This window comes from Apostichopus japonicus, chromosome 22, assembly GCF_037975245.1.
Source record: "Apostichopus japonicus isolate 1M-3 chromosome 22, ASM3797524v1, whole genome shotgun sequence".
NCBI classification, from domain to species: Eukaryota; Metazoa; Echinodermata; class Holothuroidea; order Aspidochirotida; family Stichopodidae; genus Apostichopus; species Apostichopus japonicus.
The window spans coordinates 11,812,984-11,825,648 of NC_092582.1; the positions used below are offsets into that span (position 1 = coordinate 11,812,984).

General features: G+C 36.5%; 2 protein-coding genes across 3 annotated transcripts in view; both read right to left on the reverse strand.

Annotated features, from left to right (window-relative positions):
- Positions 1-270: 270 nt before the first annotated feature.
- Positions 271-6,927, reverse strand: LOC139963875 (uncharacterized). Of its 2 annotated transcripts, none has more exons than XM_071965079.1 (3): positions 6,693-6,927; positions 2,841-2,943; positions 271-1,279 (listed from the first exon to the last, which is right to left on the reverse strand). In XM_071965079.1, exons 1-3 carry the CDS (start codon positions 6,778-6,780, stop codon positions 1,153-1,155), a joined length of 318 nt encoding a protein of 105 aa, XP_071821180.1. In that variant the 5' UTR covers positions 6,781-6,927; the 3' UTR covers positions 271-1,152. The 2 variants fall into 2 exon arrangements, with proteins under 2 accessions (XP_071821180.1, XP_071821181.1); XM_071965080.1 differs by lacking the exon at positions 6,693-6,927 and adding an exon at positions 4,828-5,012.
- Positions 6,928-8,250: 1,323 nt separating this feature from the next.
- LOC139963376 (nucleoporin NUP188-like) overlaps positions 8,251-12,665 on the reverse strand; it is a 48,279-nt gene continuing 43,864 nt past the window's right edge. Inside the window, exons 48-51 of the mRNA XM_071964069.1 lie at positions 12,003-12,134; positions 11,057-11,127; positions 10,375-10,504; positions 8,251-9,671 (exon numbers count right to left, since the gene is read on the reverse strand). Of these exons, the coding sequence (XP_071820170.1) occupies positions 9,465-9,671; positions 10,375-10,504; positions 11,057-11,127; positions 12,003-12,134 (540 nt within the window). The 3' untranslated portion in view covers positions 8,251-9,464. The remainder of the gene's footprint in view (positions 9,672-10,374; positions 10,505-11,056; positions 11,128-12,002; positions 12,135-12,665) is intronic.

Here is a 12,665-nt window from a genome sequence, read left to right on the forward strand (position 1 = left end):
GATATCTCGAAATAATGACGAGATAATACATTGAGGGTCTTTTTTATATCCTTACAGTGATGTAAAATATAAAAAAAAATTCTATAATTTTTTTCCATTGTCTACCACCGGTAGTTCCATTTAATACCTTCAAAGAAATGTCATTATTTTTGGGGCACAGAAATTTCGTTGCAACTGTTAATGAATTGACATTAATGTGTACATATACGTATGTTGTATCATCTCTGAAACACATTGAGACATTAAACAGGCAGAGAATATCAATCTACATACAGATATACGATGGAGTTTATTTCACATGTGAGCAAAGAATAACTTACATTAATAGACACAAACTGAAATTGATAGATATATATGACATTGTTACTAAATACCCCATGCCCACCCCATCGTCACCCCTTCCCCTCCCATATGTATTCATAAGAGGCTGGCATTTTACTATATGACTGTTTCCATGCACGAAAAGTTCTCTTTTTATCGGCGGGAATTTTCATTTAGTTATTTCTTGAAGTGACTTCAAATTAAAATTAGCATAGTTCTAGATTAAGCTATTTCTTGTCATAACATACTTAACAGTCAGATTAGAAGGTCATAATACATTTAGCTAAAAGATATTAGCACGTAAATTCCATATAATACTTTTAAGATCTACCGGTTTATGTTATATTGAAATGAGCGATTTTGCAGCATATACAAGCGATGACAAAATTATCCCATTTGGGGATCGGGGGGGGGGGTTGCGACGCCGCCACCCCCTGCCTCTCCTCATAACTCACATTATAGGTCTACTTGATCACTTGCCATGCCTCAGAATTTTGCAACCATTTCACGTCTTAATTTGTTTTTCTGGGAAAGACCCCCCCCCCCCACATCCCCTTTTAAGTTTTAGTCGGCTTCAGCCATCGCGGGAACACACCCACTCCTTTTTCCAGTATCCCATTCACCAAGCAGTATATATGTTTTCTATATTATAAATTATAACTATAATAAAATGTGATATTGAAACAAAAATTAAACCGCAGTGTCTACAACTTGTTGCCAAACCATAACTAATATGATACCCTTTAAAGAGAACGAATAATAATTTCAGTTGAGACACTGTATTAAATCCACTGTAGGAATCCGTCATATAATTATTTCCGATGCCAAAGTTCAAGCAGTGATAATTTCACAGGCTCTCGCGTAGCATGCAGGATATGGCTTGCGTTTGTATTCACATTTATCCTCATCCAGTACGAGGTTACAGCGATGAGGATAGCGAACTTTGGGAACATCGATTCTATGTGAAAATAAACAGAAATAACCGAGAGAAAATTATCAGTTTCTTACTAGTGTTATTTATCACGACCACGAGAAGATGTCTCCACTGTGTGACATTAAGAGAAGTTTAAAATACTTATTGCTTTCTTACTACCAAAATTTTCTTTTGTTTAGTAAACACCCCTGCAAGGCACCCGTCTCCAATTACATAACACGTTTTATCTCTATTTCTCCTTCTATTACGGGTAACGCCTGTTGTCCTAAGGCGTTGGAAAAGTGTACCTAATATAGGCCTATAAATAAATAAATTCTACAGCATACTGCAGACATCTGTTGTAACGGCGTTCATGCACTGTAGTATCGTGTTCTTTATAAGCAGTGATCCACAAATTGTTAACGTTGCAACATGTTGTTTTGAAGTGTATGTATGTTCATTACTCTTCAAAAATTTAAACAGAACAGCCGTTTTCATTGTTCAAATATTTAAAAAAAATCACCAGAAATATACACTTTTATGACTAAACGATCAGGGTGCAAAAATAATAATAAAAAGAATGAAGATAAATAATGTGACAGCGATTTGACATGATAAAACAAAATAAAGTTCAGCTGAGTATACTTTACCCTATTTATTCGTATTTCATATACACCTGCAGATGGTTGGTTATTTGTACACATAAAACTTCATTGAATAAATAAACCTGTAATTGTGGACAATGCTGTACATGTCACGACCATTTACAGTCGAGATCCTCAAAGTAAACCTGACTAGAATTGACAATCGTCCAGACTACAGAAAAACTAAGCGTGGTCACTATGGTGATTTATTTTAGTACGAAGAGTGGCTTCAGAGAGTAAGGGCGGGAAAACAAACATGGGCAAAAGGTCCATCTTTAAAATGTAATAATCGTAATTTCTGTACCGAGCACATTTACATGTAATTGGAAATGAAGACGGGGTTGGGGGAGGAGGGGGGTGGGGGTGGGGGTGGGTAAATCTTTCCCATGCACACGTCTGCGTGCCCCCTTCTAACCCCTCCATGTCCCCACTCCTCCTAAACCCTTCCCTGATAGATATTTCCTTTTAAACTGATAAAGTGATTACTTAAACCACTGAGGCTTATATTCCAATTATTACCAGAAGTTTCAATAAACTCTGCCGCATCTGTTTGATTAACATTATTATGTTATACCAGTTGTTATCACTTTACTTTAAGGCACCGCCGACGCTTGGAGGGGGAGGGGTTAATTACTAATGGGGAGCACTGCATGCAGCATAATTTAAGGCCTTTAAAGACTATATCAAAAGGGACTTTCAAATGTCTAGAATTATCACTTTAGATCTCCCAACAATTTACAATATTATACTGTTATTAAATTATACTTCACAATGTTCACTGATACTGAATATACTTAGCTTCATTTAGGTATATAAAGTGAAAATTGGAAAGTTCGGTAAAGTTTAGAGACGATAGTCGACGTCCGAACCAACGAGATGATGTCTCTATCGATCTTTCGTTTGACACATTATTTTCTGTGTATATTCGTGAGACATTCTTGGACAAGAATATATGTACTTACGTCACGCAGCACTGATAGCCAGTGCCACTTTCATCGCATTCACAGACGTGGCACGGTCTGTCCTCCAGGATAAAAGTCGAGTCACTTGCACATGTTGCATTCTCTAACAAGGAGAAAAAAATGAATCCAATTGTATTTTAAACTGAAGAAAATTACTACATACTCTCCTTTTTCCGTAGACAAGGTTGGGCTAGAGGGGGGAAAAGGTGGGACGGAAAGGACTATATTGATCGGATAAAATTGTTTTGAAGGTAGCATAGATAAAAACGTGTTAGATTATCAGGCAGGTTTGCTTTTGTCTGCTTTTAACTGTTATTATAAGCTTTATTTTAATATACATTATATAAATCTATTCAAATGGGAGAAAAAAAAAACTTTTGAAATTTTGAAATTTTGCAATTTGTTCTGTTAATGTGTGATTAATACTGATGAAGGAATGTTAAGGCGAAGAAACGTTGATAACCTAATGAAGTCATCTATGCATATCTATTAATCCTGAGCGGATCCAGGTGGTATTGTATTTATGTATTTTAGATCCTCCTGCAAGCAGGAACTCTCGAAGCTGACCGAAGTCAGTCTCTTAGATTCATAATTAACGTCCATGATTATGAATTGTCAATTTTCAACAACTCTGCAACTGGACGACATACATTAATCTTGGAGTGACGAACTCGAGACCTTTCGATTGAAGGCACCGGCGTTAACCACTGAGCTAACACTACTTATGCTGACTACCACAACCCCCCCCACCCACCCCCCCCCCCCCACACACACACACACCCACAAATAAGTAAAAATATATATAGCTATTAGCACAACCTTGCGTATAGACCTAACTATAGACCTAATTTATAGTCTAAATATCTAAGCCTTATGCTCCAATTGCATGTCTAATATTGTTCATGGGGAACCCCAAGCCCCCCCCCCCCCTCCCCCTATTTTTTTAAAGTCCTGGATTCAATCCTGTAAAGTTAAACTATGGTCATTCTTGTAATGTTATTTTGAGTATATAATACTCTGTAAGTTAAGGTTCTCCTTAATTATGCAGTTAATATTTACATGATTAGCAAAATCTTCAATAGATTCGGTAAATTCATCTTAGTTTGCTTGTTCCCGTTATATAAAGACTTTGTACTTGGAGCGGTATTGGTGATTATTAAAGCATTTTAATTGATATTCATCATTATGTAAGATGTGACTATCGTAATTGCTTTTCCGTGATCAGAATTATTCACTACAATAACTGCAACATTGCATAATTTTACATACATAGCTCCAAATCCAACTCCCTCCACCCCACCCCAACATGGCAATCGATTAAGTAATGAATTTCTCACAATAGCAACGCTCGTCCGGATTCATGTATGCAAATTAAGCTAATACCAGACGTTTATGCTGTGAAAGCAGTGTATACCAAGGCAATGGTGATAAATACTAAGAAAATTGTAAACATAAAATTACTCAATGTAAATTTTTTTGAAACATCTATCACGTTGTCGTAATGTCCACTCTGCACCAGAATAAAATATATACATCGTTTGCTAAAGCGACTGAATGATGGAAAAAGATTAAGAATGAAACTAGCTATACTTTTAATACGCAGTTATATTGTGTAACAACGGATGAAACGCTACGATTTTCTTCTCTTTTTTGATAGCTCCGATATAAGCTATTATATTCAATAGTGTTATTTAGTACAGTGGCACTATAGTTAGACATTAAGAAAAAACCATCTGCAATGGTCGGCAAATAACTGTATTTATATATATTGTATATCTCATATTTGTAAAGTTCTTTAGCAGTTGTCTGATTTGGTCCGTAAATAAACCTTTAAATTATAAACTACACATTAATTTTATCCAACATTGTGTGACGTAGGTAATATCTCAAGGGTCATAAGGCTTGAGTGATGTCAAATAAGATAGAACAAACAATACCAACATGTTTCTCTTGATTAAATATATAAGTGCAGCTGAAAATAACTCACCGTTTGTAAAACAATTTTCGGCATTCGCACAGAAGACGGCCAATGCGATTAGCATCAAAGAAGCATTTTGTATAATTTTGCCCATTTTACTTATTGAGACTTTAAACTTTTGCAAAACCAAGAAAATATCTCAAACATTTATACCCAAGTACTGTTATTCACTTCACGGAGATTTTGAATTCTAATGAGCTTGGGGAAAAATTGATAGACTATACAATATATAATAATTTAAAAACACATTCGGCAGATGGACAGTTTTAACAATTTATTTGCTTTTGTAAAGGAGTGCCGCTTTCGGTGGAAAAACAAAGGTCTAAGGTCAAATGTGAATACTAGCCATTATACAAAAGATTAAATTTATTAAAACTAAATGATATTATAAGAGTCCAGCTTGCAACATTTGCATATAAAGCATGGAATGGATTGCTACCCGAGGCTTTTAAAGATTTTATATATAGTAATAGACTAATCCACAACCATCAAACACGCCATTGTAAAATCGCCCATGTTTTATCCCAACGAAGTACTTTAAGTTCTTTTAAATCCTCGTATTCGTGCTATAAAAACGTGGAATAATCTCCAGGATAATGTTAAGAATAAGCCTCCTTACTCTGTATTCAAAAGGAATCTCCAAACTGTAATTATTTCTCACTATTGATGGATTTATTCTTGTGTGTGTTTGCGATTAAGATCATTATAAAGATTGTTAGGATTGCTTATTAACATTATTAATTTCAAGTAGAGTCAATTCGATTATTTCATCATTGTAGATGCTACTATTAACTTTTCTTTTTCTATTTTTAAGTTTTTCTTTCTTTTTTTCTTTTTGGGGAGTCTCCTACTTTGTTAAGCCTTACAGGCTTTATAGGAGACTTCCCGTCACACTGTAAAATGTGATGAAACAAATAAATATACAAATACAAATACAAAATTATCTGTCATTTTTTACTGTGTTTGAATTGATTTATTTGACAAATGGCACAGTTACATATGATAACAGAGGAGTTGTATATTCTCGAGGGCATGTGATTGTCAGTGGCGAAGCTAAATGCGGTTCATTGAGCCGGGGCACGACCCCAAATGATCCACGGGTGCATATGGTTAGTTCCGAAAATTTGAGCAGACTGATCACAACTGGGCAGTCAGCATTTTTGGTAAATAATTGAATGAGTAGAAAGTTATCAGTATTTCTGTACCTTAGTCTGGTTTATGTCACTAGCTAACTACTGCTATAACAATTATAATTGGATAAAAACAAAAACATTGCCCATATATTATCCGGTTTAACTTGCTCTACTTTTCTGCTAGAAAATAAATGCTATATATTGTTAACGTCGTGAAATTTAATGCTGACAAACCTAACTTCCGCTTCATCACTATTTGCACGTCCTTTAGTCTTTCGAAGTCATTATCAAACGGTTACAGTCTCGATGTAAGAAGGCTGAGGTGTTCGTCTCCACGACCTATCATGGGTGACTTTGCTTTCACAGACCCTGAGCCTACACCTTACAACAAATTTATTATGTTGCAAAATAATCAAGAGTAATGTCATTGACAAGGAATGAAACAACCTAACATACGTGTGGGGTCAAATTGGTTGCTAAGGAACCTAGCCAATCGGCAGATGAGGAGAATGTTTAGAAAGATCCAAAGTCAAGGGGTCTCCGTGAACACTTTCACGTAAATCATAACAACTTACTTTCTGGTTGTGCCTTCAAAGGATAGTAGGGGCACCCGGGCATCCCCCCCCCCACCACCCATCAGGCTCCAGTCAGATACCATTGAAGTGTACGTAACCCTGCCTCCGCAACCATTTTGATCTAAAAAAAAAAGTTATATCAGAACGCGCAACAAAATAAACTTACCAACTTGAAAGCATTCGAGAGCGTTTACTTCATTTGTATAAAGCAATAATATTGCAACTCCAAGAAAAGCAATGCTTCTAGCCGCCATCTTGATGTATCACGTAATTTATTCGTCAAGACCGTATGAACAGCGATACCGTTGGCAAAGAAACTCGACAAGATCAGGAAAGAAGTGTACCTACAACTTAACAAGCACCTGTACTTCATGCACGTAAGAACATATCTGCACTTTCTCCTTTGTTTTAATATTTGAAGATGGATTTTTATTGAATGATATACACACCAGTACATATCTTGTAATGATATCAGTGTTATTTCATATCAGGCTACCAGCAATTCTCTTCTCGTATCTTATGTCAGTTCCTTCTATCTTATAAAAAAAACCCAGTGTCTCGTGAAAGGGTGTGACTGTTTTAATGTGTAAACAAAGCAAGTGATGTGGGAAAAATGCCAATCATTTCTCCTTTTCACATGCATAGAACATGCCTATAATTAAGAACTTTGATTGGTACCGCTGAATGACACCACGAAATCCCTTGCGTTAAAAAGGTTTTATATTTGTACAGTAAGTTTGCTATATCATATCCTCACAACTTAGACACTATTTTTGTTATTGGTAATTTCAAAGGATGGCAACTGAAACTTACTAGTGTTGTCAGAAAACAGTATCCTTGTAGGCTACTTTGAATAGGTATATCAAATTAAGTCCATTTACGTCCTTACCACTCAACCATTCCTCTTAATCAGTGTAGTCAGTACAGTGATTACCGGGTTTTCAGCGTAGGTGTCACAGCATGGTTGAGACAGTTATTTGGAGGCTAATAACTTACAAGGGTGTATTTTACAAAAGGTTTGTTGGGATGGCCATGAGGTAGTTGAAGCCGTACAGGGGGCTCATCCAGAATAAAACTTTTGACGTAAAATTGTGTATTCTCACTCATGCATATTTAAGTTATAAATTAGATAAATACATAGGTACACACACATGGTTGTGCCAATAACTACTTCTATTGTTGTGTGTGGGGTTGGAAACCGGTGAGAGGTTTACACCCTACCCCCTCCATTCTTGCTTGAACTATTGTTATAAAGCCAGAGGTTTCAAGAATCAGATAGAGCCAAGAGGACATTTGTCATCGGTTCCTCTTTCTTAACCCTTCATTTTCCTTAAGTATATTACGAATGTAAGAATTCACTATTCTGTGTCCTACATTTTCACGGGCACAATCCTAGTTTCCCGACGCCCCCCTGATTGACACAGGCCCCAGGCTGTAGCCCCCCTCCCATCAGGCATATATCAAATCTACAAAGTTAGGTCGGTTTTAACTTTCTGAAGGACAATTTATCAAACAATGGTAATTTTTAAATGAGTTAATTCGATAGTTTCTTGATAGAATTCAGTATACAAAGAAAAAGCCTTTCGTCCAATCGTAACTACACTTTGGTTGTGAAGTTGAGTAACAGTCAGCAGGGGAGATGGAGGGGGGGGGGATATCCTTAGGTCATCATACTATCCAAAATATATCATAAGATAACCTCAAAGAAGAGAAAATGGTTATATATAGTTTCTCTCAGTTTATTGTACAAAATAGCAACCATTATTGAAGCATGAAAAACCTGCACTGTACAACATATTGAAATGAACTTGTTCACATATGACCAGAGGACAGCCTTACAAGGATTCACTAGGTATATGGGAACTAGGTTTATGGGAACGTGTTTTACACAATTTACAAATAATTAACATATAATTAACTAAAGTAGACACATAATTAACCCAAATTTCATTAGTTTGCTTGTCCGTCTTTGACGGGATGACGTTAGGCACAAAACTATTTTTTTTGTATGTTGTATACCGTCGCTATCTATAATAACACTAGAGGAATGACCCTTTAACATTTGAGGCTCCTCAATTACAGTGACTGGACTATATAGTCTAACAAGGTCTTTGACGGGATGACATTAGGCACAAAACTATTTTTTTTATATGTTGTATACCGTTGCTATCTATAATAACACTAGAGGAATGACCCTCTAACATCTGAGGCTCCTCAGTAACAGTGGCTGGACTACATAGTCTAACAAGGTCAGTTCCTTAGATGCAACACGGCACTCAAAAGCAACAAATAAGAGTTTTATGGTCTCAAATGACTCATTTATCATAGATCACAAATCTTAACAAGGATTAAATGGTGCTAAATGTCATTCAAATATGCTCTGTTGTTTATATGAAGTTACAAGAACATGTTTTGGACTAGTTATTAGAAAGAAAATAAATACATGCACACAAAAGCACAAACAGTGAATTAACCTTTAGATCTGCATTGAGGAACTAACTTCATCAATAATTTAGTTTTCTTGGACTCTGAAATTCTAGAGAATTGAGTCATCACTTTCACTTCAACTGGCAATTCATTCATGCCTTGACCTGTCAGACATCCCTTCCGACCAATCACACCTTATGCCTTCCACCCCCTCCACCCCCCCCCCCCAAAGATTTAGGGAGTGAAAGAGAAGAGCATTTCAACATAGGAATTGCATAAGAATCCTACAGATACTAATACAGTGAAGGTCAAACACATCTGAAGGTCAAACACATCTGAAGGTCAAACACATACAACATGGGAGGTAAGCTTTCTCGCCTATCTTCCTCATAAAATAGTGGACAATATACTTTGTTTTTCAGTATTTGCTGGAAAACACTGCTAATTCATTCATTCATTTTGATGAAATTTGTATTCTTGCGAGTAAATTTCAAAGTTAATTTTTTCGAGCTTATTTTAAAGTCTCTTGGACAAAGGTCTGTACAGCCTTGAAAAATCTCTGTTCGTCAGATTCTGTAAATGAAGTGTGCGATGAAGTCGTCCGCAGTAATGTCTTTCCTGGTGTGCCACTGCGGGTCCCAGTCCGAGGACTTGCGTCTCTGGGGGATGAGAGGCTTCCTCGCCGGAAATATCGATGTAGGCCCACCAGAAAGTTATTCTGTTAAGGACAAAAAAAATAGAAGTTTCAGACAAGTAAAAACTGTATATCAAAATAGATGGTTACTAAAAATATTTAGTTATGATCAACCAAGCAACCAGGTATTATTGAATGAAGTCATAAATTGTTTTTTTTTAACGAATTTGCTTGAGTTTTGTGAATCGGACTACTTGACCTTTTCTCAAACGCTAGCGAGAAGTGTAAAGCGAGGTTTTAACAAAAATAATGTCCTTATCAAATTGTTGAACCTGTTCACAGACCTGTAACAGTTTTTCATATTAAAAGTAATAGCCGGTGTTTAATGAGTGTCAAAATCACAAATTTTCACACAAAATCCCTTCGGTTTCAGGGTTAATCACAGGTTTCCATCTGTGTTTTTGGAACAAGTGCCTTAGGTTTTTTGTTCTTTGTTATTATCAATGGTTTTGTATATAAGTCCTAACTCTAAATCAATAAAATATTAGCCTAGTCACCTGTTTATCTCATCTACAGTTTGAGAGAAAAAATGCATTTGAGTATAAAAGCCAATACTCCAAAATGTTTGAAGAGTTCATATTTTAATAGCTATGATCTTCCCTCAAACTTACTGATCTGATCTGATCTGATTGCCAGCCGCTGTGTAATTTAATTCCGTTATTGAACAGAGATATGAGAGTAATAGGGAAGTTTTCTTGGTTATTTTCACCTGCTGTTGTTTACTTACCAGCTCAGAGCTAAGCTCCCTCTTCAGTAACTGTCTGTCCCTTCCATCCACAGATGGTTCCCTAAGGATCCTCATTCCTTGAGCCATGACTAACAGCACTGCATTCTCCATTAAGAAAATGACTCTCTCCCTGCACAGGGGAAAGAAAAGTTTCAGCTTCGTATTTTAAAAGAGATCGACAATTTTCCCTTCTTTTCCTTTGTTTTTAATTTGCAGGATTTTGAAGGTAATTAAGAATGACACAAAAAGTCACAGAATTAGGAATAAATTTGAACAGTTCGACCTTTGTGTGGAATCAGGGTTTATCTTCAGCTACAAGCAGATATAACGACAGCCATTGTAAACGATAATTCAACCAATTCTGTATTCTGTTTCATAAGTATTAAATGAAGGGGTCACTTAACGGAAAAAATGTCTGTGAACTTGAAACAATCATATCTTAATTAGGAATAGGAAATTGTGATTGAGTCTTCACCTGACGAGTATAGAAATATTTGACTTTTCTTACTTGCTTTATGCTGTGCTGCATAACCTTTGGTGGCAACCCTCCAAATATTTTTTGCAACCCTAACAAGGATCCCCTCCCCCACTTTGAATACCGAGGGTCTACAGAATGACCTGGTTACAAGCATGAATCTCATGAATCTTGGAATAACACGTAAGAATTAGTCGTAAATATTACCTTCGAAGACCTGGTGGTGATGGGTGGAGCTTTGGAGATACTGACACAATTTTAACCGCACCGCTGTCAATCTAGGGGTCAAAGTTACATTAAAAGCATCAGATATAGACAGAGCTATTTAATAACATTATTGACCTAGGCTTGCATATTTATAACATTACTGTCATCTTTTGAAAGTTTACTTCATGTCCGATAATACCAGAAAATTATTCATATTTACGTCACATAGCCTGTATACCATCAGTGATATGCCCATGCCAAGGGGTGTAATGGGGGTACCCCCAAATCCATCATCAGCCAGGGGGTTTATTTGGGTCATGGAAGAATTAAACTATTCCTCTTGGCCCACATGTGCAAACTCCCTTATTTATCTCACGCAGAAATTCAAGAGTATTTATTAGCACAACCTTGCATTTAGAACTAATTATAAACCCAATTTATAGTCTAAACTGCCTCTGAATACACCTTTTGTTAAATCCTGCATTTGTCCTTGGCCCTTCCAGAATTATTCATGCCCCTACCTAAATCAACAACCACAGGCCTACACCCATCCTTTGTAAACTTCTGGCCATTCCATAAAGGTTCTTACCTCAAACTAAAGCAGTCATGGCAAGTTTGAAACTTACAACCAACCAACCCTCCCACCCCTCTGAAATCCTGTGCATGTCACTGTATATCAGTTCCAGTCCTACATATTGACACATGCTAACTCTCACCTACCATTATCAGCTAATTATAAACACAAAAGCCATATGGTGTGTACAGGACCAAGAGCTTTGCAAACAGACACTTCTTACGGCTCCTGCGAATGTAGAAGGCCATCTTAGTTTCATCGATAAGCAATCTTATACTTTCAGTAATACTAGGTAGGTTTGGTAACATTCTTCACTTAATGCAAACAAACTACTCTTAGAAGAGAAAATGGTTTATCACCACCAAGGGATACCTTTGGTAGAAGCTGAAGACACCAGTTGATACAGGAGAGCAGAAATCCAAACGATGGTGGGCTTGACTGATCCATACTGGGTGTACTGAAACTGAGTTCAAACAAAACTGGGTACTCCGTCACATCAAGACTCTATTCAAAAGAAATTAAACAAGATAGAGAGACATTCAGGAATATAGCAGATTGTATGAAGTAACTAATATCAAGACAGGGTTCTTGTTAGTTTCAGACTTTACACATGTAACACATGTGCATCACTTAAAGTGACTAGTCTAACAAACAGATTATTCTATGACTCATGCTGCTATGAAACAATATTGTAAGTGGTAACTGTTAGTGTCGTTACTACTTTTGAATGTTTGAAATAAGGCTTTGTATATGAAGGGGCCCATCACTCAAAGTGACTGGACTAACAAGTTTAAGAAACAGACTATTGGATGACTCATGCAGCTACAATATTAATACATGCAGTTACTATAATAATGATAATGATAATAATCAACAGTTACTTTGACCCACAAGGGCTCAATGGATTACAACTTACACGTCGGGTGGCTTCCAATTCAACATTTGAACTCAAATTTGGAATCTTTTCAATTTAGAAAGTCATCTATTCCTGCCAAAACTAACTGTGATTGGGAGGGGGGGGGGGCTTGTTTATCC

Coding starts and splice junctions, on each gene's coding strand:
- LOC139963875 (XM_071965079.1), bottom strand. CDS start 6,780: ATGGCGGCTAGAAGCATTGCTTTTCTTGGAGTTGCAATATTATTGCTT. Junction 2,944..6,692: donor TCTCGAATGCTTTCAAGTTG/GTAAGTTTATTT, acceptor TCTCCTTGTTAG/AGAATGCAACATGTGCAAGT. Junction 1,280..2,840: donor GGCTATCAGTGCTGCGTGAC/GTAAGTACATAT, acceptor ATTTTCACATAG/AATCGATGTTCCCAAAGTTC.